General features: G+C 44.5%; 1 protein-coding gene, 1 long non-coding RNA gene and 1 pseudogene across 5 annotated transcripts in view; 1 reads left to right on the top strand and 2 right to left on the bottom strand.

The window, feature by feature from the left end:
• Positions 1-22,518, bottom strand: part of ATXN10 (ataxin 10) — a 156,521-nt gene extending 134,003 nt beyond the window's left edge. Inside the window, exon 1 of one of the 3 annotated variants that reach the window (XM_081309786.1) lies at positions 22,166-22,518. In XM_081309786.1, the coding sequence (XP_081165912.1) occupies positions 22,166-22,281 (116 nt within the window). In that variant the 5' untranslated portion in view covers positions 22,282-22,518. The remainder of the gene's footprint in view (positions 1-22,165) is intronic. The other 2 variants (XM_081309785.1, XM_081309787.1) reach the window with 2 other exon arrangements.
• LOC308659048 (thioredoxin reductase 3-like) lies at positions 4,846-7,307 on the bottom strand (annotated as a pseudogene). Its single transcript has 2 exons — positions 6,650-7,307; positions 4,846-6,368 (listed from the first exon to the last, which is right to left on the bottom strand). The product of its transcript is annotated as a thioredoxin reductase 3-like (transcript).
• On the top strand, positions 21,742-22,148 carry LOC308657762. The gene is made up of 3 exons (XR_014024050.1): positions 21,742-21,789; positions 21,829-21,867; positions 22,064-22,148. It is a non-coding gene; the product is annotated as an uncharacterized lncRNA (long non-coding RNA).
• Positions 22,519-25,370: the final 2,852 nt, after the last annotated feature.

Here is a 25,370-nt window from a genome sequence, read left to right as displayed (position 1 = left end):
TTCAAATTATCAACGAACGTATGGCCCATCTCAGAAACAAGGTCAATCTCTCCATTCGCTAGACACCGAATGAAAACACTCGGCTATGACTGGAGACAAACAGCCAACATCTTCACAACCAGCAGAGGCAGTGTGCAGTTCAACTCTGCAGGGTGACAGCTTCCAAAGCTCCCCTGTTACCTTCTGGAGATCTGAGCCACAGTGGGAAACTCAGCTCTAAGACAGCATTCCCTGCATCTAAAGAATGAAGAGCTGCCATCACTTCAGCCCCACACAGACTGCATGGAAAGCTGCGTCCCCCAATGTTAGAAGGAAGCCCAGTGAGCTTCACAGATGGGGCTGGTCCAAGGTGCTCAGCTCAGGAACCAAACACACAATAGCTCCAACATTACCACAGCACAAACTACCAGTAAAAGAACTGATTTTAGTCCAAGGTCCCTGAGAATAGGTATAAGGACATGTAAAGCCATTCCAGAGGGAGTAATGAGCCCAGAAAGGAAGAAGCAATACAAATCTCTCACTCAAAGATTGAGCCAGCAAAGGTTCAAAGAGAAAAACCGGCAAGAAGGAAAACTGGCTCCTCTGCCCACCACCCCACCACCAGCAACCCCTTACAGAATCTGCATGTAATCTCCAAATCTAGGCTGTGCTGGACTAAATCCCTGAGCCAGAGAACACCTCTGCCAAGGAGCACAAAGGGTTTGTGTGCCTTAACACCACCTACATACAGAGTGATCACTTTGGATCCCCGACCAGCAGACAAAGAAGAGTCATGCTGCAGGGGTCATCAGCCAGGGTCATCAGCCATGATTTGCTCCTGTAAGATGGGGACATGAAGGGGTAAGACCTGGAACCTGGCTTCACTGGAATGTCCCTCAGTACCTCAGTGCCTAGTGGTAACTGGCAATAGGCAACAGCAGCACCCTGGACTGATGAGAGAAAGGAGACTGAGGGCTCAGGCCCCTTGGAGGCACAGCCAGACACACTGCTGGCTGAGCAGGGAAGTCTGGGCTGGAAGGCAGAGGCAGAAATGATTGTCACCTAGTGCTGCCTCCCCTGGGGACAGATTGTAGCAGTGGCACTGCAGCCTGCTCCAACAGGACTCCTTCCTAGGTCCCGACCTTGAAGAGTCAGGGGAAGAGTGACAGTCTCAGGACAGAGGTCTGAGCAGAAGAGTAGACTACCACACTCACTCACAGAGCCCCGCCCCAGCCCTGGCCAGCCAGCTCACGACCCTGGGCCAATTGGGGGTGGGGTGGGGGGAGCAAAGGGCTGCAGAGGCCCAACAGGGAGGACCACTCTGTGCAGTTCCTAGGGGCCGCAGTGCCGCGGAGCCCACCACCCACAGCAGTCACAGCTCAACAAGGCACCCTCCCCTTGGCTTTGTCTCCTCCATGTCCAGGCTGCCCTCTCCAACACCCAACACCCAACAGCGGCATGGCCTGCATACATTACACCACTTCCTGGTCTCAGATCTCTGGGGGAAAAAAACAAAGACTCACAGATACAAGGAAATAGACAAGATGATCTCTTCAAGGTTGTTTCAATTACCCAAAATTCAAGACAACCCAAATTTCCTTCCATGGGGAAAAGGGCAGACAACAGTATTTTCTTATGACAGTATGTGCTCTGTCCTCATCCACGAGACATGTTCCAAGACGGCTGGTGGATGCCTAAAATCACAGTTGAGTAGCAAACCCTTTGTATGCCATGTTGTTACATGCCTATAATAATATTTAATTTATAAATTAGCCACAGTAAGAGATTAATAATAATAAAATAGAACAATCATAACAATATACTATAATAATATAATAAATAATATACTACCTGAATTTTGAATTATTTTTTCCTGAAATTTTTCATTTAATACATGCAGATCACCAGATAAGAGTAGACTACTGTGTACTTCACAATATTTGAAATTAATGGTCTACCTCTCTAGCTATGAATTGATAGCATCAAAAATATTATATAAAAATGCAAACTGAAGAGTACACAGCATAAAACAGCCAATATCATTTATGTAAGTGCTGTAAATGAAACAGGCACCTTAGTGGACTGAGAGAAAACCGCTCTGGATAGGGGGAGGAAGGGGCTGGAGCCTCCAATGCAGAGGTAGCAGCCAGCCTTCCAGCCCCAGTGAACACAGGGCCCTCCTGACCTGAGAACAGGCCTGGTAGGGACATACCTCTCCCAGATCAGCCAGAAAGCCTCCAGCGCCCCCTCTCAAGAGCACCCCCTTGGAACACTCACTGGACAAGCCAGCAGTCAAGTCAGACACAGTCCTAGGAAGGAGTTCGTGTGGCAAGCCACTGAAGCTACCTGCCAAAAGCCACACATGAGTTTGAAGCTGATCCCTAGGCACCAGCCAGGCCCTCGGAAGACACAGACCCAGTCAACAGCTTGACAGCAACCTCATGAGAGACACTGAGCCAGACCCACCCAGTACGCAGCTCCTGGATTCCTGACCTCACTCAGAGAGTGAAATAAATGCTTGTGGCTTTAAGCTGCTCCCTTACAGGGCAATGTGTTCGCACACGAGTGAAGTTTCAGTGGGTGGTGCTTGTAGACTGAGATCAGTTCAAAATCTAACAGCTGTGAGTCCTACAGGGAAGCAAAGGTACTTAACAGTCCCATCCACATCCACGAAGGCACTGTCGTCATCACACATCTGTAGTTCTGACCTGCCAAGGTTAAAATGAACCAACACCGCCACCAGGATGAAACTAATGAAAAGTCCCCCATCTCCTTCGTCCTCAGGAATAACAAGCACAGCTTTTGTCTTCCCGTCACTTCCTCACGCACAGCCATGAACACGAGACCCAAGTTCTGGGCTTAAGTCAGAATGTTAAGCTATTTTCAGGTATTCCCTTGTTGAATGGGAAATTCTTATAGCTTAACATGACTTTAGTGTTGCTAGATGCCAAGGCTACTTCTATTTTTCAAAGATTTGATCTCGGGCAATTCCCTCATCCACGGGCCGCTCACCTCCGCTCTGGACACACAGCACTGTCTCAGAGACAAACACGAGTGAAGCAAACCTGCCAAGTGCCAGGGTTCCAGTGAGGCAGCAAACACAGCAGCCAAACCCCTCTCCTCACAGCAAATTTTACAATTTAAAAATATCATTTTAGGGCTGGGGATGTAGCTCTGTGGTAGAACACTTGCCCAGTGTGTAAGGTCCTGGGTTCAATCCCCAGCACCACAAAAACAAAAACTAAAAAAAAAAATTTTTACCATTAATAATTCTCAACAGCTAGCAGAAAAGGCCGGTGATGTTTCCTCAAAGTCCTTCAACCACATTCAAATGAGTTGGGGGGGTGGCAGGGAAGGTGATGATTTACATGCAGAAAATTGGGGTGTAACATATGTACAGTAAAATGCACAGATATTAAACGACACAGTTTAAGCACATACCAGACACCTAACCCCCATCAGACAGCACACACTTCCTGCACCTGGAATGTTCCCTCTCCCCTTCCAGTTAATCACTGCCCAGCCTGCCAGGCTCTCTCATTCATCATGTTCCTGAGGCTCCCCCACAACTGTCAGTCAGAGATTCACTCATTTACTACCCAGGAGTTAAGGCAATGAAGCATGTTTGAGCTGTTTCCAATATCTGGCTCTACCAATCAAGTTGCAGGGTTGGGGTTGTGGCTCAGTGGTAGAACACTCGCCTAGCACATGTGAGGCCCTGGGTTCGATCCTCAGCACCACATAAAAATAAATAAAATAAAGGTATTGTGTCCGTCTACAAATAAAACATAATATTTAAAAAAATACAGTTGCTATGGGCAACAAAATTAAACAAAAAATGTTTTGGTGTTCTCTTGGAAAAATACTTAGGGCCACAGTGGGTATGCATTTAACATCATAAAAAAACACCAACATATTTCTCACAGCATTGTACACTGTGCATTCCCAGCAGCAATCCGTGAGTTCAGGTCTACACACCGTCTTCAGACTGCGGCAATGCAAGTCATTTGGATTTCAGTGGATACACACTACCGCAACAAAATCCACACGCTTCAGTATTATACTATTCATTTTTCATTTTTAAATTATGGTAAAATACATAGATTCAAAACATAAAATCTGCCACTTTGATCCTTCTAAAGTCTACAATTCAGTGGCTTTAATTACATCCACACTGTTATACAACCATCTATTTCCAAAAATTTTTAATAACAAACATGAAACTCTGTAACCATTAAGTAATAACTCTCCATTCCCCCTCCCCACAAAGCCTGGTGAGTTCCAATCTATTCTAGGATATTCATATAAGTGAAATCATACAATATCTGTCCTTTCTTATTTCCTTTGGATATATACCAAGAGTGGAATTTCTTGGTCATAGTCTAGGTGTAGCTTTGAGAACCACTAAGCTGCTTTCCATAGTGATTGAACCATTAGACAATTCACACCAGCAATGTATGAAGTGTTCTAATTTCTACACCTTCTCATCAATACCTGTGGTTTTTTGCTTATTTGTTTTGTTGGGTTTTTTGACAGTGTGAAGTGGTAATCTCTTTTGGTTTTAATTATTTCCCAAATGACTACTGATGCTGAGCACCTAATCATCATGTCTATTGGCATTTACTTATCTTTTTTGTAAAGCAGTCTTTTGGTCTAATTTTTAATTGGGTAATCTTTTTATTAGAGTCGTGGGAATGCTTTATACATACTTTAAAAAGTCTTTTGTCAAATATTTGTACTGCAAATACTTTCAGTCTGTGGCTTTTTGTTTTTTTTTTTTAATACTGAAAACTTCTTTTAATATTACTCTTAAAAAATAACAAAAGGGCTAGGGTTGTAGCTCAGTGGTAGAGTGTTCCCCGCGAATGTGGAAGACACTGGGTTCAATCCTCAGCACCACATTAAAAAAAATTAATAAAATAAAGGTATTGTGTCTACACAATACCTTTACAACTAAAAAAATATATATATTTTTAAAAAATCAACAAGAAGAAATTCAAGTGTTTTTCTCTTATATATTACACCAGTCTAGAGATACTAATAAGAGGAAAATAACTTCAGGTTATTGTCACCAGGAAATGCACACAAGGGTGAGGCCCGAGTTCAGTTTTGACAGCAGGTTAAAATATACCTAAAAGGACAGTTGACTGACACTTACATGGTGCAGAGATTTCTACTAATGTCCCCAGTCCTCTATAGCCAGCTACTCAAATGCACCTCCCAGATGCCACCCACCCCAGAGCACATGTACATTCCATGACCACACTGGAAAATAGTTTTTTCCTAGGCAGTTTCACAATTGAAAAAACTTTCTTCATAGAAGCAACAGCAGAGATAAAAATAGTAGCAACTGGAAAAGTCAGCTTAGGTCTGCTTTGCTATTCAAAAGCGTGCTGGAGGGAAGGTCAAGTCTGATGCATGAGGGGGTCGGCCTTGGCTCATCTCACCTCCGAGCCAGGGTGTCAAGGAAGCAACCCAACTGCCACTCATGTCAGCTGAGATGACCAGCAGGCCCCTGCTGCTGTCCCACCTCCCTGTCTACCTTCTCATCTCTGTGCCGTGAAGAGCCCTGAACTGGTCCTCCAGCAACAGAGTGGGCATCATGGGCACAGAGCATTACTGTCATTGAAATGACAACACGACAAGGAGAACTTCATAGCAGTAGGGCCACCCAAAGCTGCCCTTCTGAATGATGCCCCGTCCTGATGACTTTGTGCTTTCCAAAGTTGTGAGGACCTCCCCACATGTGGGGTGAATTCCAATGGGGTCCAGCAGCTGTTTTGTGAGTCCACATTTCATCGCAGCTGCAAATCCTTGGGTCCAGGATTATGAAATGCTGTCATTCAATCACTGTCAAATTTGTTGCAGATTATCTTTGCAAGTATTATTGTCCCTGCCACTTAAAGTCCATTCAAGAGGCCAGAACAAAGTATGGTACACTTCTAGATTCTCTTTTTTATACACTTCAATAGCTTTTTCTTCAGAAATTCACAGCAACCATATTCCAGAGGTGTGAATACTGTAGTTGGAACACTAACATAATCACACTTTTCTAAAGAGGCCCCAAAAAGTCGAGCTAGCAGCTTGCCTGCCTAAATAGCAACAGGAGTCAATTCTGGTTTGCCTCCAAAACATCACCAATGGCATAGACATGGGGCATATTGGTCTGTTCCATATCATTTACTGGTATTTTGCCATTCTTCTCATTGATTTTGACACCAATCTTCTCCAGGACTAATTTCCTTGAATAGGAGTCACAACCAATGGCAGCAAAACTGAATTATATGAACTCCTTAACAGTTTCTGGTCTTTCAGTGGATTTAACCAATACTTTCAGCTTTCAAGGTGAGCCTTTCTCCAACTGTTGAACCATCATAGATACAAATTGTCTTAAGAACTTAATGCCATATTTCTCCATGTAGGAACCCAATTTCTCTGCCATTTCTTGATCAAAGCCACAAAGGAGGATTGAACATACCATAACTATAGCATCTAAACCAAAGCCAGCAAGAAATCCTGCATATTCCAAGGCAACCTAAGAAGCACCCACAACTAATGTTTTGGATTCCTAAGTACAGTGGCCTCCACCCATTGCTATGACAAATTTTGAAGCAGAAAAATAAGTTCCCTGTTCTTTTTTGTTGGTTGCCTTGATTTTATGACGGCCCACAAACTCTCCATAGGCATTGACATAGGATAGGCCACACCTTTTTCCCTCAAAGACAACCCATAGTTCCAACAAAAGCCGATGTGGTTCTGAATCACTTCAGTCATGGTCTCCCAGTTGTTTCACTTGTTGATTACACATCCACCCAAATTTCCTCGAGTCTTCCAAGGCCCGTCCAAGGAGGGCAATTTGATGCGTCAATTTCTTAGGAATACACCCAACATTAGGAACACAACCATCCAGGCCCCAGGATGTGCCCTGAGCTATGAGACCACAAAGTTTAATACCAACACTTTATTTCCCAAAATGGCAGCTTCCTTGGCACATAGGAGGCCACCAGAACCACCACCAATAACAATGGGCTCATAATCATTTGTTGGAGGAATCTTCTGTAATTGTAATAACGTAATGTGCCTGGAAAGGTGTCACATCCCCCCACATGCACTTTATTCACAAAATTATTGGGCACAGTTTTCTGATTAGTGATTTCTGCCAGTATTTCTTGAATACAGGTCCTGTCGTCATTGTGATTAATTTCCAAGATGTTATAGTCAACTCCAAAAGAAGAAAAGAGTTCTTTATCCGGGCACTGTGTCTTCGGGTTATCTTGGCTTTCAGCAAGCACTGATTTTTCCTTTTGTGTTCCACTCTTTTGCCACATGTGGTGGCCACGCCTATAATCCCAGCTACTCAGGAGGCTGAGGCAGGAGAATCACAAGATTTAGGCCAGACTCAGCATCTTAGCAAGACCATGTTTATTTTGATTATTTTCTCCATTACCCTGCTAACCTCTAGAAGGTGGGACACTTCACTAGTCGCAGTAGCCCCTAGAATGGGTCACTGGTTCAGTGCTTGCCTGGCACTCAGTGCTGCTTGGCGCATGTTGGTTTACTGGCACCATAAACCATCAGAAGTCTTCCTCCAGAGGAGCCCCTCAGCCTCCTTCTTGGCTCTATGTGATGGGTGAACTTTCCAAAGCAAGTGCTCTTCAGTTTGTCTTTGATGCTCCTTAGCCCCCAAACTCTCCTGCCCAGTCCCATCCTCTGCCCCAAGGGCAACATGTTTTCCACAGCTCACGCTACCACACCCCCAGCTCCATCTTTTTTTTTAAGATGTATTTTTTAGTTGTAGATGGACACAATACTTTTATTTATTTTTATGCAGTGCTGAGGATTGAACTCAATGCCTCACGTATGCTTGCAAGTGCTCTACCACTGAGCCACAGTCCCAGCCTACCTTTCTATCTTAATGGCGTTTTCTGATGAGAAGTTCTTAATTTTGATAAAGTCAGTATTTTCTTATACGGTTAAGTGCTAACCTATGTCCTTGCCTACATTCAAAGACACAAAGGTACTCTAACTCTATTTCCTCCTACATATAAATTAAGCTTTTATGTTTAGATCTATAATCTGTGTTTACATATTTCTTGGGAATGGTGTGAAGTGTGTGTCAAGGTTCAATTTATTCCAGTTGAATGTTATCTACTTGGTCTACCACCACTTGTTGAGAGGAATCAAGTTCTGGTTTTCAGTTTGCAAATATTCTGCAAAGGGAAGGTGCCAGGAAATGGTCTCAATTTTCCTAATCAAAATATTCAGCATTCAATAAAAAAGACACAACCAAATATCTTCAGACAGACACACCACACACACAAAGAAAGAAAGTGATAACAGAAAGTTACGAGAATGGGCTGGGGTTGTGGCTCAGTGGCAGAGTGCTTGCCTCGCACATGTGAGACACTGGGTTCGATTCTCAGCACCACATAAAAATAAACAAATAAAGATATCATATCCATCTATAACTAAAAAATATTTTTAAAAAAAGTTATAAGGTACATCCTTTAAAATAAGTATAATATGTTCAAGAAGATAGATAATGAGATGGATTTCAACAGAGAATAGCAATCTGTTTAGAAAAAAGTCAAATTATATAATAACTCCAAAATACAGTACCTGAGTCTAAAAACACAATAGATGCTAGATTAGACACAGCAGAAAAGAGGATTAGAAAACTAGAAGGCAGGTTAGTAGAAAACTTTCAAAAAGAAGCTTGAAGATTAAAAAATATATGGGGGGGAGAGAGAGAGAGACGTGCGCGCATACAGACAGACATGCAGAGAAAATGCCTATGAGACATACAAAACAGTGGAAAGTTTAACATGTATAAGTGGAATTCCAGAAGCAAAGGAGAGAACAGAGAGAAGCAACATCTGAAGAAGTACTGGCTAACAATTTCCCAAACCAATTAAAGTCAAATTTAAGAAGCAATAACCAAACAGGATTAAAAAAAAAAAAAAAAGCCAAACATCTCTGCCCTCACCTGTCTTCCATTCTAGAAGGAGGAGGTTATAACACAGTAAGTGCTGTAAGTTCTGTAAAAACAGAGCTAATAAGGTGAGGTGTGGTAGAACAACCTGGCACGTGACTGAGTCATTCCCCAGCTGGGTGTTCTGGGTGTTTTGAGGTGTCCAGTGGCAGAAAATGCAGCAGGACTTCCCCACCCTTCTCGAGTTCAAGGACAGTGTCCATGTAGAGGCATGTCTCTCCACTACCCCAAGGATCCAATCACCTCACCTGACTTTGCAACACTGCCCCCCTTGACCTTCATTGGACAGGATTTTCCCCAGACTTTAGATTTCCCCTATAAAAGCCCACTCCCAAGCATGCTTGCTCTCTCTCACTAGCCTCTCCTGTAGATCCTCGCTTCCCCCCTGGGGAACTTGAGGCAGAGAGCACAAGGAGCCATCAATATTGTGTATCTGTTTTATTTTGTAACTCCCTGAGAATTTCCCTGCATGACCAAACAATTAACCACCTATGCTGGCCGGGGACAAAGGTGAAGGGGTTCAGAAACATCAAGCACCTTCAACAGGATGCCCAAGTTAAGGCAAACAGAAAAACAATTTTAACTAAATACATTTTAAAAAGTCAAGTAAGCCAAACTGACAAATGGGGGAGGGCAGGGGTTTCTACCTGAGTAAGAGAAAAGGCCAAGCAAGCACAATGCTTGAGCCATGCAAACCAGCCCTCCATGACACCTTGTTAAGCCTCTGCTACCCTCACACAACAGGGCAGTGAAGGGGAGGTGCTCACTTTATTCGAGATAATCAAATGAAACCAGGCACAATGGTGCACACCTGTAATCCCAGCAGCTCAGGAGGCTGAGGCAGGAGAATCACAAGTTCAAAGCCAGCCTCAGCAAAAATGAGGTGCTAAGCAACTCAGAGAGACCCTGACTCTAAATAAAATAGGACTGGAGATGTGGCTAAGTGGTTGAGTACCCCCTCCCCCCCCAAAAAAAAAAATAATAAGATGGAGCTATAAGGTATCATTCAAATATGAGAATTTATAGAAAACAGTTATCAAATGTTACATTTATTTTGTGAACATTCAAAAGCCCAGAGACAATCCTTGCCTACAATTTCAGAGCAGTAGATGCCAGTGCATTCCACACCTGCACTGCCCAGGAAGGCACCTGGTCACATGTGGCCACTGTATGCCTAACTCTGTTTACTGCAGATCAATTTGAATTTAAAAAATCCTACGTGACTGACGGCCTCTTAACAAACAGCACAGGTGTGTCTCTAGGACACATCACAAAGGTAACAAGAGCTGGAAAATTAAACCTCCAGAAGACTAAAACCAGAATTTTTAAATCTTTTTAAAGTTTTTAGTTATACATGAACACAGTATCTTTATTTTGTTTATTTTATTATTCATTTATTCGTAGCGCTGGGGATCAAACCCAGTGCCTCACATGTGCGAAGCAAGCGCTCTGCCACTGAGCCACAAACACAGCCCCAGAGAATTTTTAATTTTTATATCTTAGTTTGTTCCAGGAAGGATTTAACATGATTTGCAATGATTCACAGCACACACACACACACACACACACACACACACACCACTTGTTAAGCAAATGTGAAATATGCAGATATCCATATTCAACCAGAGGTATAAAACAAATGTAAAATAGATGAGAGAAAAAAAAATTATCCTCCAAAGAGAAAAATTAGCTGAGGAGAATCTTAATACCTACATTTTGTGGCCATAAGCAATTATTCAGCAAATTTTAGTGGTTAATTATTCAAGAAGAGGGCTACAAAATGTCTGATGCATGACTTTAGATGCTAGGAGCCACAAGCAAATATACGATGTATGGCACCTTTGGTTGTAAAGTGACGCCAACTAGCCACTGAGATATGATTATGTTAAGATTTACATTCATATGGAAATTGGACTCCCGCTGTTCACCCTGGCCTGCTACCGGACTCATGTTACGGGACTCATGGAGAGTTCCCATTGGTTGGGGAAGGATAGTAGGAGGAAATTCCGGGGGAGGTCCGGGGGACCCGCGGTTCCGGGAGACGGGAGGTTCCGGTAGACGCCCGCGTGGGAGGACCGGGTTTGGCTTGCCGGCGCCTACAGAGTATTGGCAGCTTTTTCAAAATAAAGTTTTGTTCCTGCTTGAGTGGCTCGTGATTCTGTGCCCAGCCAAGACTGCGGCATTTGGCGGCCCGTGCGGGGAACGCCTGAAGCTTAGAGGTGAGTAAAATTGCTCGCCCCTGAGGGAAGGCGACAGGATGGGTGACCATCTCAAAAAACAGTGTGCTCTTGTTTTGATTTATTTTGTTTTTATTTCGAGCTCCCTAGCCCTAGAATTTTCTCAGGCGAACTGGGAAAAATGGTTGGCTCAAGGTTTGAAGTTATTCGGCCCTGAGAAAGAGAAAATCGATACAACCATTCTCTGCTCCGTTTTTTTCATTCTGTTTCGGCTTTGTTTTATCCTATCTTATTGGGTTACGTTACCTTTATAGTAGATTAGAATCAGGTAAAAAACAAACCGAAAAACTGTTAAGTAAATTGTTAGAGGTCCAGACTATGGTAGAAAAAACGCTAGGTCAAGCAAAAGAGAAGTTCTCTCAAGCTAGTCAGACAGAGGAAAATTTAAAGAAAGCAAGCTTAGAGGAAAAACAGCCATCAGGTGGAGAATTACAACAGGAGGTTGCTACCAACTCCGTTCTATCACCAGAGGGCGTAATTCAACCAACAGCTCCATCTACCGCTGAGCGGCCCTCAACTCCCGTAGTTGATGGACGGAATTCTGAGACAGAACCCCAAAGATTAGCATGCCCTGTACTTGAGCAGGCAGGAGGGCAACGAATTCACCGTACTATAAAGCAATTAAAGGAGGCTGTAACAACCTATGGGCCGCAAGCTCCCTTCACAATAAGCATGGTCGAATCTGTTACCAACTTGGACATGACACCAGCAGATTGGGCTAACATGTGTCGATCTGTGCTAAACGGAGGACAATATTTGTTATGGAAGGTTGCCAATGAGGAATTTTGCATGGAGACAGCTAGGCGAAATGCAGAAGCTGGTTACCCTCAAAGAAATATAGATATGTTATTGGGAAAGGGACCTTATGAGGGTCAAAGACAGCAAATTGAATATGACCCTGGCGTATACGCACAAATTGCTGTAGATGCAGTTAGGGCATGGAAAACTTTACAGGGGCATGGAGACTTACAAGGTCAATTATCTAAGGTAATACAAGGAACTAATGAATCTTACGCTGAATTTGTAGATAGACTTATTCAGTCAGCCTCTAGGATATTTGGTAATACAGAACAGGTAATGCCATTTATAAAACAACTGGCTTATGACCAAGCAAATCGTTGCTGTAGAGAGGTCATTAGACCATGGAGACATGAAGATTTAAACACATATATTAAATTATGTAGAGACATTAATGAACAAGGGCAAGTCTTAGCAGCAGTACAACAGGCTTTAGATGCCAGGCCAAAAACATGCTATAATTGTAATCAAACAGGACATTTTAAAAGGAGTTGCCCCATAAGAGGAGGGTTTAACAAAGCTGGGTATCAAAGGAATAGAATACCGGGTATTTGCCCACGATGCTGTAGAGGGAGATATTGGGCTAATGAATGCCGTTCTCAAACCACCATAGAGGGTATTCCATTATCAAAAAACGGACAAGGACCAAGTGTTTACCCATGATATCGTGGAGAAAGGTATCAGGCTCCATTGCCAAAAAACGGACTAGAGGGCCCAATGCCCCGGGGCCCAAAACCACAAATATATGGGGCAATGGAGGAACCCAACAGCACCATCAAGGTAGTGCCCAGGACGCATTATCCATTAAATCCCTCATCAGACAAACTAGAGGGAGCGCAGGGCTGGACATCTGCGCCTCTGCCAGAGCAGTACTAACTCCAGAGATGGGAGTTCAAATCATTCCCACAGGAGTAAAAGGACCTCTTCCCCAGGGAACAGTAGGCTTATTATTGGGACGTAGTTCATCTACATTAAAAGGACTTATGATAAGTCCTGGGGTAATTGATCCCGATTATGAGGGTGAAGTAAAAATTATAGCTAGTTCTCCAAGAGGTATATCAGTAATTTCACCAGGAGATAGAATAGCACAGTTATTAATAATACCCAGCCTGCATGATAAATTTTCCAGTTGTACTGTAGAAAGAGGTTCCAAGGGATTAGGCTCCACAGGTGTAGATTGGGCTATGCTGTCTTTAAATTTAGATTCTCGCCCAATGCTAAAATTAAATATTCAAGGACATGACTTTAATGGGCTGCTGGACACAGGAGCTGACCTTAGTGTCATCTCTCGTCAAGAATGGCCAAAACACTGGCCATTACAACAAGCCACTCAAACACTTCGAGGCCTAGGAGTGGCGACTAATCCCGATAGAAGCGCAATGGTATTAGATTGGAGGGATCCTGAAGGATGTGAAGGAACTATACAGCCCTATGTATTAGATCATCTTCCTGTAAATTTATGGGGACGAGATGTCCTAGATCAATTAGGATTGACATTAACAAATAACATCAATCCTAACGCGCCCACTACTAGGGCTAAACAAGGCTTTAGGAAAGAAAAAAGATTAAGAGAACAAGGTATGACAGCACCTATTCAAATAGATCAAGAAATAAATAGACATGAATTGGGTTTTCAGAAAGGGCCACTGAGACAATCAAAATTACTTGGAAATCAGAAAGACCAGTGTGGGTTCCTCAGTGGCCCCTGACTAAAGAAAAGATACAAGTAGCCCATGACTTGGTCAGACAACAATTAGCGGAAGGACATATACAACCTTCCGTATCCCCCCATAATACTCCCATTTTTGTCATTAAAAAGAAATCTGGTAAATGGAGATTATTACAAGATTTAAGAGCCATTAATAATGAGATGGTTATTATGGGACCTACTCAATCAGGGATTCCTCAATTGTCTGCTTTACCAAAAACCTGGCATGTTTGAGCTATAGATATTAAAGATTGTTTCTTTTCAATTCCAATTCATCCCGAGGATAGTCCACATTTTGCATTTACTATCCCTGCACTGAATCATGAAGGTCCTGATCAGAGATATGAATGGAAAGTACTCCCTCAAGGGATGGCTAACAGCCCAACTATGTGTCAAATTTATGTTAATAAAGCAATCCAGCCACTTAGAAATCAAAATCCTGAACTACAAATATTTCACTATATGGATGATGTGTTATTGGCACATAAAGATAAAAACACATTACTAGAATGTTATGCCACACTTACAAACTTATTAAAAAATTCTAATCTAGAGATAGCAATAGATAAAGTACAATTAAATTTTCCAATTAATTATTTAGGAGTTCTATTATCCTCAACCATGGTCCGTCCACCAAAAATTCAAATACGAGTAGATCAACTCAGATCACTTAATGACTTTCAAAAGTTATTGGGAGACATAAATTGGATAAGGCCTTATCTAGGCATACCAACAGGAGAGTTAGGACCTTTATTTGATATTCTAAAAGGCCCATCAGATCCAAATTCACCCCGCATGTTAACGCCTGAAGCAAGAAAAACATTAAAAATCATTGAAACATATATGGAAAATATGCATCTAGATAGAATTGATATAAGTTTGCCTTTATTATTTATTGTACTACCAACAAAAAATATTCCTACAGGAGTATTTTGGCAGGAAGGTCCATTATTGTGGATACATTTATCTTATTCTCCTAACACTATTCTTACTAGATATCCTGAGGCTGTAGGACAATTGAAACTCAAAGGAATAAAAGCAGCTAAGGGAGTATTTGGGATTTCTCCCAATAAAATTATTACTCCATATACTATGGATCAAATTGATGAGTTAGCTAATGAGTTAAATACTTGGGCAATAATCATGTGTAAAACTAGTGTTTCATTTGATAATCACTTACCATCTAATCCTTTGTTGTCTTTTTGGTCTAAGCATCCTGTAGTTTTTCCAAAAATGACAAGAAAAACCCCTATCATAAATGCTCCGAATATATTCACTGATGGGTCAAACAATGGTACAGCAGCAGTAGTTACTCCTGATCAAACTTTTACATTTTTAGTACCCAAGCAATCAGCTCAAAAGGTAGAGCTTAATGCAGTATTACAAGCTTTTATGATGTTTAAAGATTCTGTATTTAATTTATTTTCTGATAGTCAATATGTAGTTAATGCTATAGTATCCCTTGAAGATGCTGGTAGGATTTCACCTTCTTCTACTGTTTTCTCTTTGTTTTCCGCTATACAAAGTCTAATCTGGGACCGAAAAGATCCATTCTTTATAGGTCATATCAGGGCACATACAGGATTGCCTGGAGCCCTTAGTATGGGCAATGAACTAGCAGATAAATCTACACATGACATACATATTTTCTCCACAATAGAAGAAGCTATAAATTTTCATAAAAGGTTCCATGTCAATGCTAATACTTTACAAAAACGTTTTAAAATAACTAAAGAACAAGCCAGACATATAATAAAACAATGTCAAAATTGTGTGACATTTTTACCACAAGTTAATCTTGGAGTCAATCCTAGAGGACTGATACCTAACCATATTTGGCAGATGGACGTCACACACTTGCCAGAATTTGGAAAATTAAAATATTTACATGTTACAGTTGATACCTCTTCCGGATTTTTGATGGGCTCCCTTCATGCCGGAGAAAAAAACTAAAGATGTTATAGCTCATTGCTTACAAAATTTTGCCACTGTGGGTGTTCCAAAACAGTTAAAAACGGACAATGGTCCTGGTTATACTTCCACCTCTTTTAAACAATTTTGCTCATCATTTGGCATTACTCACATAACAGGAATTCCATACAATCCACAAGGACAAGGCATAGTTGAAAGAGCTCATCAAACTATTAAAATGTACTTATTAAAACAAAAGGAGGGAATTGGAAAGGGGTATATATCCCCCAAAGATAAACTTAAAATAACCCTTTTTACTCTAAACTTTTTAAATTTGGATTCATCGGGACTTAGTGCTGCGGAAAGACATTTGTACCCAAAAAATGTACATAAGCCTAAGGTACTTTGGAAAGATATTCTAACAGGACAATGGAAAGGCCCGGATCCAGTGATAGTCTGGAATCGGGGCGCTGTCTGTGTTTTCCCACAGGATGAACAGCAACCGATTTGGATTCCAGAGAGATTAACTAAAACAATTTCTACAGAAAAAGAAGATGATTTGACTCAAATCCATAACAGCTGACATCCAGAGCTCCAGCTTGGCTATTCTTACATCTGTGACAGTGATTAACCAAGGTGTTTTTTTTTTCAATATCTATTTTATTACTGCATTTTTCCCACATCATAAAGTTCTATTTTAACTTTGAGCTCATACAAACCTAGGTTAATGTTTTTCTGATCAGTTTTATTTTTTGACTGTGTTTTATTTTTTTGACTGTGGAGTTTTTAAACATTGCAATGGAGATTTCACCTAGGTATAGTTACAAGGCCTTTATTTACTATTGTCTTATGTGTTGTATGTTGTGTGCACACTTCTGTTTTGTGTTGTATGTCTGTATGTGTGTATGTCCATATTTCTTATATGAGGAGCGCTCATGAAAAAATGGATCCGAATTTTTTCACGTGATTTATATGGTTTAATTTAAATTAGGTTAACAGCTGTTAAGGATTGTTTTTAAAGGAGTTTAACAGATCTGTTTGTTTACTTTCACCTTTCCTTTTCATTATATTTAATAATTCTGTTCAGGATAATGTCTCTTTAGCATCATTGCCAGAATTTCCATCTCCATCCCAATTCCGGTGAAGACTGAGATAAAACCAAACTACAGCTTCTATGATAGCTATCACAGTAAACTGTATAAACTGATGCATCAATGAATATAACTCAACAAGTAATGCTCAATCAAGGACTTGATTTACTTTGGGAGGAAATGGACATATTGATAGACTCCTCCAATTTGAACTGCTTGCAGAACTTGCCTGGACTATATATCAGTTACATACATTGTGAAATATCATCTGGTGCACCGAATTGTGGTACTGCTGGCATATCTTTGCTGATGGTGTCACCAGTGATGCAATTTCCTTGCCAGCTCACCCCATGTTTATTGTGGTAATACTGGCATATCTTTGCTGATGGTGTCACCAGTGACGCAATTTTTCCAAAGGAGCCATCAATTGCCTTGGTGTCGTGGCATTTCTGTATCCTCCTCCCTTCTACTAGTGATGGTCTAAAATTTGGGGGCCAACAGAGGTGAGGCAAAGAACCTCACCCCCCCACTGGCACCAAGGCTAAATTTGGGGGCCAACAGAGGTGAGGCAAGAACCTCACCCCCCCACTGGTGCATAGGCCTATCCACAAGCATGGCTGAATGCTGGACCGGTAGTCAGTGACGGGTTGATCTGATTACAGTGGATTCAACCTAAGACAGGAAGCTGACGCCTAAATGTCAGTTCTCCCATGACGGGTAAGAACCATATGTTAAATTGGACAACCTACCAGGCACGGTCCCTAGCCACATTGCTTGTTGCTTAATTAAACAGAAGGGGGCACATGCTAGGAGCCAAAAGCAAATATACGATGTATGGCACCTTTGGTTGTAAAGTGACGCCAACTAGCCACTGAGATATGATTATGTTAAGATTTACATTCATATGGAAATTGGACTCCCGCTGTTCACCCTGGCCTGCTACCGGACTCATGTTACGGGACTCATGGAGAGTTCCCATTGGTTGGGGAAGGATAGTAGGAGGAAATTCCGGGGGAGGTCCGGGGGACCCGTGGTTCCGGGAGACGGGAGGTTCCGGTAGACGCCCGCGTGGGAGGACAGGGTTTGGCTTGCCGGCGCCTACAGAGTATTGGCAGCTTTTTCAAAATAAAGTTTTGTTCCTGCTTGAGTGGCTCGTGATTCTGTGCCCAGCCAAGACTGCGGCATTTAGACTGTATTAATGATTCACTACCATACAACAAAGCATCCCCTGAATTTAGCTATTTAAAGAAGAAACATTTATGATCTTACACATACAACTAGGACGATCGGAAATCTGATAAAGGGACTAGAGAAATGGCTCATTGGTAGAGCACTTGCCTGGCATCCAAGAAATCATGGGTTCAATCGCCAGCACCAGAGAAAAAAATCATAACCACAGAAAAGAAGAAAGAACTCTGAAAGTGGCTCAGGGTCTGGAGGTTGCATATACAGCTAAAAGTCTGGCTGTTCTGAGAGGACCCACTTCCACACAGCTCTTCAATGGCCCTCAGCAGCAGGCCCCTTCCTCTCCACAGCACTCTGAAGATGCATGCAGCGTCCTGACCTGGCAGGATGCATGATCCAAGAGAGAGCAAAGAAAAAGGTGAGATCACACACTGTCACTCCTTCCATGATCTGCTCTTTAGAAACAAGTCACTATGTTCAGCTCACATGAGAGAAAAACCTGACAGACTTGAGTCAAGGGTTGTGTGGACATGTAATGGGATATGAGAATCTCCTTTTCCTTGAGGGTTGAGGGTTGCTAAAAATTGTATAATGAAATTCCAGAAGCTCTTTCTCTGGAAACCTCAAATTAGAATTATCGGGGGTTGCACCAACACCACAATTAAAAACAAAACTTTAAATTATCACTATCCTAAAATAGCTTCAGTTGTTTGCAATAAAGCAGGAGGTGAAACACGATTGCGCTCCCGTTCATTTCAGACCAGTCCTTTGGTTTTTTGTGGGGTACAAGGGATTGAACTTCGGGATACTTGACCACTGAGCCACACCCCCAGCCCTACTTTGTATTTTTTTTAGAGACAGGGTCTCACTGAGTTGGTTAGCACCTCGCTTTTCCTGAGACTGGCTTTCAACTTGTGATCCTCCTGCCTCAGCCTCCCGAGCCACTGCACTGGCCAGACCAGTCCTTTCTTAACAGTAGGTCCTTTGCATGAACCACAGTGCTATACAAATAACATCATGGATCCTCACAATACTTCTGCAAAGTGGTTACCATCCTCCCGTTTTCAAGATGAAAAACAAGAAGTCTGCAGAAACCAAGCCAGAATTTCTGTTCAGGTCAACGTGGTTCCAAGGCCCTCGCCAAGGCATCTACAGAGACCGAGCCAGGATTCCTATTCAGGTCTACATGGCTCCAAAGCCACTGCCTAAATGTCTGCAGAGATGGAGCCAGGATTCCTGTTCAGGTCTATGTAGTTCCAAGATCCCTGCCAAGACGTCTTCAGAGACCAAGAAGCCAGGATTCCTGTTCAGATCTACATGGCTCCAAGGCCACTGCTCTTCCCACTGCAGGGTTTCTACCACTGACATCAGACGGAAGCTCGTTTTTTTAATATCAAGGACTTCAGAAAGAGCACAAAGTACATAAGTTTATAATTCTTTTTCCATCAAGGAAAAGTAAGTTACTTTCCTTATTCTTGTTTTCAATTTGTCTATTTCCTATCTGCTATTCTGAGGACTCATTCTGCTTCCCTTTATGTCTCATCCAACTCCTGACACTTTGGACCATTTGCATTCCCATTCCATGCTATACAACAGCACTAGGCCTATCCAAGGTGACACTCCTACCCCTGCCAATAAAGACAAACATCCCTCAAGGATCCCTGACAGTGTGTCAGGACTAGAGGGATCCTCTCGGAGACAAACCCTACAGACCACAGTGATTTGCATGAAGACAGAGAGAACAGTGACAGGCACAAGACCAGAAGCCTGTCCTTACAGACCATCATCTAGAGCTCTCTGCACCACCACGGTTGTCTCTCTCCATCCCAGGACCTGCCAATCAGTTCACCTTTCCTAGGCCCCAAACTTTGCCTACAACAAGGACGCTGCCCTAGAAGAAACTGAACCAAGTCTGAGTAATACCCTCATTTACTCTTCTCCCCCAACAATCTAAATGGTCCCTGAGTTGTGTTCATTTAATTTTATAAGTATTTCTCAATCTTTTTCCTATCCAGCCCTACAATATGTCCTATCTTTGGGTACTTTTTTTTACTTGTGCTTCTGCAATAGCTTCTTAAAGCCCCCCTACTCTAGCTTCACCCTCTCTTATTCCATACAGTCGCAGCCAGAAGGTCTTTCTAATACCCAGATGTTATCATGCCAGTCCCTTGATAAAAACCTTCAGTGATACAACAGACCAAGTCAAGAGGGCCTTGTAAACTGACTCAGAGCCTTAGATTTTCTCCAGCAGGCTATTAAAAGGAAAATGAGGTTTCAATGTCGCCTCTGGACCAGACCTAACCCATGATGTTTCATTTAATCCTCTCCGCAGCACTTTGAAACCAGTCTATGGCCCCTTTCCAACAAGTCCTCTTCATGCGTTGTAACACAACAGCTGCAGTAATACTGGCTTACCCATCAATCCCAAATATCCACGGGCTCCCTATGTGCAGCACCTGTTCCTACACAGATCTCCCTTCTGACATGCTTACATAGCAATTCCCTAACATACTTGACAAAAGGAATCATGCCACATTCGTCTCTGTACCCAGACTCCAGCAAAGAACCTGGCTCATGGTAGGCACTCAACAAATGGGTGATGATTGGGTTATGGATCCAGCTTGGTATAGATAATGCTAAGCTTCAAATCAACCAACCTGTCACCCAATAATATCATATCAAGGTGTCACTCCTACCCCTGCCAATGAAGACAAACATCTCCCCTAAAAACCCAAGGAGCACTGCCCTGGGCTTTCTGCACCTTCCAGCAGCTCACTCTTTCTACTGACCGGGGGTACCAGAACTACTCAGACCAGGTATCTAGTTCAAAGAGAGGGGCACTTCTTATCACCCTCTAGACCAATCCAAAACTAGATGCTCCTTTCCCCTGTGTTTTCTCTTTGCCCAAACCCCCAGGGTTGCTTGTTGTTTTGGCTTCCTACAGGAGAAAACAAGGACTTTGCATTTTTCCACTAATACAATATCTTTGTACCAAGCACATCCTGAGGAGATAATATGCATTATTTCATTTAGTCCTCATGACAAGCCCATAGGGAGATACTGTCCAATATTATTCCCTTTAAACCAAAGGGGCACTGAGGCCCAGGGAAGAGAACCAAATCAAATAGGAACTGAGGGCTTCAGATACTTTATATTTCCACATGCTTTACTTCACCTGTCCCTCTGTACCATCCAGCAATGCAGTTATGCATCATATTCCCGTTTTTAGGTCAGGAATCTAAGTAAGGTTTCAAGAAAGTGCTCAATAGTCCAACTGGTTAGGCTAAGAATCAAACCCAGGCTTGATGGACTCCTGGACACCTGGTCTTCTCACCAACTGGGCCAGCCATTCCCAGCCAGTGCTCTGCACACCACACAACACTGCTCCAGGGCAGTGCGACCCATCGGGACCCACAGAAAAAGGCCTCAGAATGTACAGCTCCAGTAGCCTCCAGGTCAAGCGCTCTAAACAGAATCCACAAGATGGGGCAGTAGGCCAGGAAAACAGGCCTGCAGAACAGGGACAGCCCCCATAGGGGTGGACTGCAGGCAAGCAGGGCAAGGGGCAGAGTCCAACAGGGCAGGGCACCAAGCACAGAGGGCAGAAACAGAGTCCCACAGGGTAGGGCTGCAGGCACGCAGGGCATGGCATGCATAAGGCAGGGTTAGGCACAAAGAACAGGGCTGCACGCACACAGGGCACGGGCTACAGGCAGAAAGTAGGGGCATGCACAAGGAGCAGGGGCAGGCACAAAGGGCAGGAGCAGGCACAAGGGGCAGGGGTGCAGGCACAACGGGCAGGGGTAGAGCCCGCAGGGCAGGAATGCAGCCCGAGGGCAGGGCTGCAGGGGGAGGGCAGGGGCAGAGTCCCGCAGGGCAGAGCTGCAGGCAGAGGGCAGGAGCAGAGTCCCGCTGGGCAGGGTGCAGGCAGAGGGCAGGGGCAGAGTCCCGCTGAGCAGGCTGCAGGCAGAGGGCAGGGGCAGAGTCCCGATGGGCAGGCTGCAGGCAGAGGGCAGGGGCAGAGTCCCGCTGGGCAGGCTGCAGGCAGAGGGCAGGGGCAGAGCCCCGCAGGGCAGAGCTGCAGGCAGAAGGCAGGGGCAGAGTCCCGCTGGGCAGGCTGCAGGCGGAGGGCAGGGGCAGAGTCCCGCTGGGCAGGCTGCAGGCACTCGGGGCAGCGCCCCCCGGCAGGCCTCGCGCGGCCCTGCGCCTCGCCCGGCCCCGCGCCTCGCCGCCCCGCCCAGCCCCGGCGCCCGGCGGCCGTTACCGGTTGCGCTGCTCCTTGAAGAGCGCCGTGAGCGCGCGAAGGGCCTCCAGGTCCTGGATGGGCGCCGGCACCATGACGCCCGAGAGCCGGGCGGGCGGAGGCCTGGGCGCCGCCATCTTGCCTCCTGCGCGGCCGAGGGGCGCTGAGGAACGGCGCTGAGGGGTGGCGAGGGGCGGCGAGGGGCAGCGAGGAGGAGGAGGAGCGGCGAGGGCCGAGGGGCCGAGGCGGCAGGAGGCGAGGCCGAGGCCGAGCGGCAGCACGAGCGCGGGGCCGCACGCAGCGCCGGAGCCCGGGAGCCGCCACCCAGCCGCGCAGAGCCGCCGCGCAGAGCCGCCGAGCAGGCCGGGGAGGGGGCGGCGGAAGTCCCGCCCGGGCGGGGGGCGCGCCGGAAGTCTCGGGGCGCGGGGTCGCGGGGGTCGCCGCGGGAGCGGGGCGGGCCTGCGTCCTGGGCGGGGCCTCCGGGCCGGGGTCGCGTCGGCCGCCCGTGGGGGACGGGTCTGGGATGGACGCGCCCCCAGGGCGGGGAGACCAAGTGGCGGTGTCCCCCTCGTGGGCAGGGACGGCACAGAGATCTCCGAGGGCCGCGGACGCCCAAACAGATGCTGGGCGAGGCCGGGGACGGGGGCGCAGACCTGGGTCCTGCCTCTTCAGTGGGTCGAGGAGGCCGCGCTGCCCGGCAGCAGCCCCAGGCGCACCCTGAGAGCCGGTCACGGGGCTCCCTGACCAGCACTAGCCCGACTGGCGCTGGGCGCAGGCGGAGTGCACTGCGGGCTCCCGGGCTCCCGGGCTCCCAGACTGAACAGGGTCAGAAGCAGCAGCAGAGCGCTCCAATAGCAGGGTAAGAAGCGCGTTTCTCTAAGGAAAGGAATATGTTCTTCTACAAGAATTCAACAAAGCGTCTCTGACCAGGGTTGATACCGACATTTTCTTTCCACGCCCTTAATTAAATTGCACTGCGTGTGCTTTCTGCACTGCGTGTATTTTTTGAAGAAGAAGAAGAAGAAGAATTGCCAGACCCTGTGCTGAGTGCTGGAGATGGGTCAGTAAGGTGGTTCCAACCCTGAAAGATCTCAGACCTTTGAGAGAGAGGCAGTCCAGTGACCTGCTGTGACAGGAACTGTACAGATTGCTGTGGAGTCACTTAAAATATGTACACACAGCCTCCACATATTAATTGAAGACTAGGAGTGTGTTCAAGTGTGGCACTTTGGTCATTCTTTGTTGAATGAAATTTAAAGACACAACAAACATAACTAGAGCGTGCCCGCCAGTGAGCTGGCACAACCCAGATCCCTGATGCTGTCATTCAGTTTCTGTTTTCTGGCTACATGTTCCTCTGTTGTAGGGACAGATGAGGCAAGGCACCGAAGATAGCAGGAAACCGTTTTATTTGGCTGCAGCCAGGTCCAGAGGGCACAGTTTTTCCTGTAACCAATCCCCTGAACCCCGAGTTCAGGGAGTTTCAGAGTTTTATACCCAGAAAATAAGGGGAGGGGCTCGGAAGTTCACAGTTTGCAGAAGTTCACATAAAAGCAGCTTTTTCTTTCACTGTTCTGGGCAAGTTAACCCTTCAACCATCTTTGGAGAAAGATCCTAGTTATCTATTGTGTATATTGCTAGAATTACAAGCTCCAGAAGGGCAGAGATGGACACAGAACCTTTATATTATTTTTTATGTGGTGCTGAGGATTGAGTCTAGTGCCTCATATGTGCTAGGTGAGCGCTGTATCCCTGAGCTACGACCCCAGCCCTGTTGAGTTTACTTTTGTTTCTCCAGCCATCACCTGGGAGAAGATCCACTCTGTGGTAATGGCTCAATAAATATGAACTGAGTTAATGAACAAAGATTTTTTTTTAGATATGCTGAATTTTCAGAAAGGAGAAAGGAAATGGCATGAATCCAGGAGAAAACACAACAATCCAAACAAAAAGTGTGCAAAAGAAAGAGTATGGAAAAGGAGGAAGAAAAAGCCACAAGAGAAGATTTTAAAAGTGTCATAATTAGGACAGAAGAGAAGTAGTAAGGGTAAGGAAACCACAGGAAGTCAAGGTGGTCAGTGGTGGATAGGGTCAACCACTCAGAAAGACTAGCGATTTTCCACCTTGCCTGAACTGATGGAACCAAGCTAATAGTTCAGGGTTCAGTGGCATCTTTTTATGTTATATAACTACCTTGAGTAAACCAGGCGAACATGCCACCACAGTGAGGGACACAAAGTAAGCCCTCGCCAATACTTTAAAGCATTTATCATGGACTATTTTAGAAACTAGTTTTGTAAAGACAAATAATAGTCATTAGCCATCAATAAGTTCTGGGTCTATTAAGGGAATAGAGAAGTAGAAACAGAGAGATGATACATTATAATAATTCCGGAAAAAGCTAGGGAACAGGAGAGGTGAAGAAAGCTAACCAGAGAAAGTATCATCTAAATCCTAAATAATAATATGCGCACTCGGCAGGCAAAAGATGAAAATGCTTTCCAGAAAATGAAGCACTGAAAATGGCCTTAGACCCACTGACTTTGGGAGCTTTACCAAGCATGGAGAAAAGGGTGATCCCTGTCTTTTACAGTAAGTTTCAGAAAATGGAAGAAGTTTCACTTTGGTCATGTCAAGTTACTTAAAGTCATCCTCTGAGTGACAAAACAAAAATAAAACCACCAGGCGCAGTGGTGTACACCTGTAATCTCAGCAACTCAGGAGACTGAGGCAGGATAGTCTGAGTTTGAGGCCAGTCTGGGCAACTTAGCAAGACCCTATCTCAAAATAAAAAGTAAAAAGGACTGAGGATGTAGCTCAGTGGTTGAGTGCCTCTGGATTTAATCCCTGGTACCAAAAAGAAAAAAATTAAGAAAGGAAAGAAAAATCAGAATGGTGTCACATGCTGCACTTAGATGGCAGGAGCAAATAAAAACCGTCTTTGGAGGGGCTGGGGTTGGGGCTCAGCCGTAGAGCACTCGCCTCTCACATGTGAGATCCTGGGTTCGATCCTCAGCACCACATAAAAATAAACAAACAAAATAAAGATATTGTGCCCATGTATAACTAAAAAAATTTTTAAAAAAAAACATCTTTGGAGAAAGATCCTAGCCATCCAACTATTCCTATAAAAATTCTCAGATACAGTGAACAACACAAAAATAGCTAGTCCTCAGGATGACAAGATACCTGAGAACTAGCGGAAGCAACTTGTGACAGATACTGA

Source organism: Spermophilus citellus (genome assembly GCF_964194105.1).
Source record: "Spermophilus citellus genome assembly, chromosome: 10".
Taxonomy (NCBI): Eukaryota; Metazoa; Chordata; class Mammalia; order Rodentia; family Sciuridae; genus Spermophilus; species Spermophilus citellus.
Note: the sequence above shows the minus strand (reverse complement) of the source record. Positions and strands in the feature narration are given on the sequence as shown.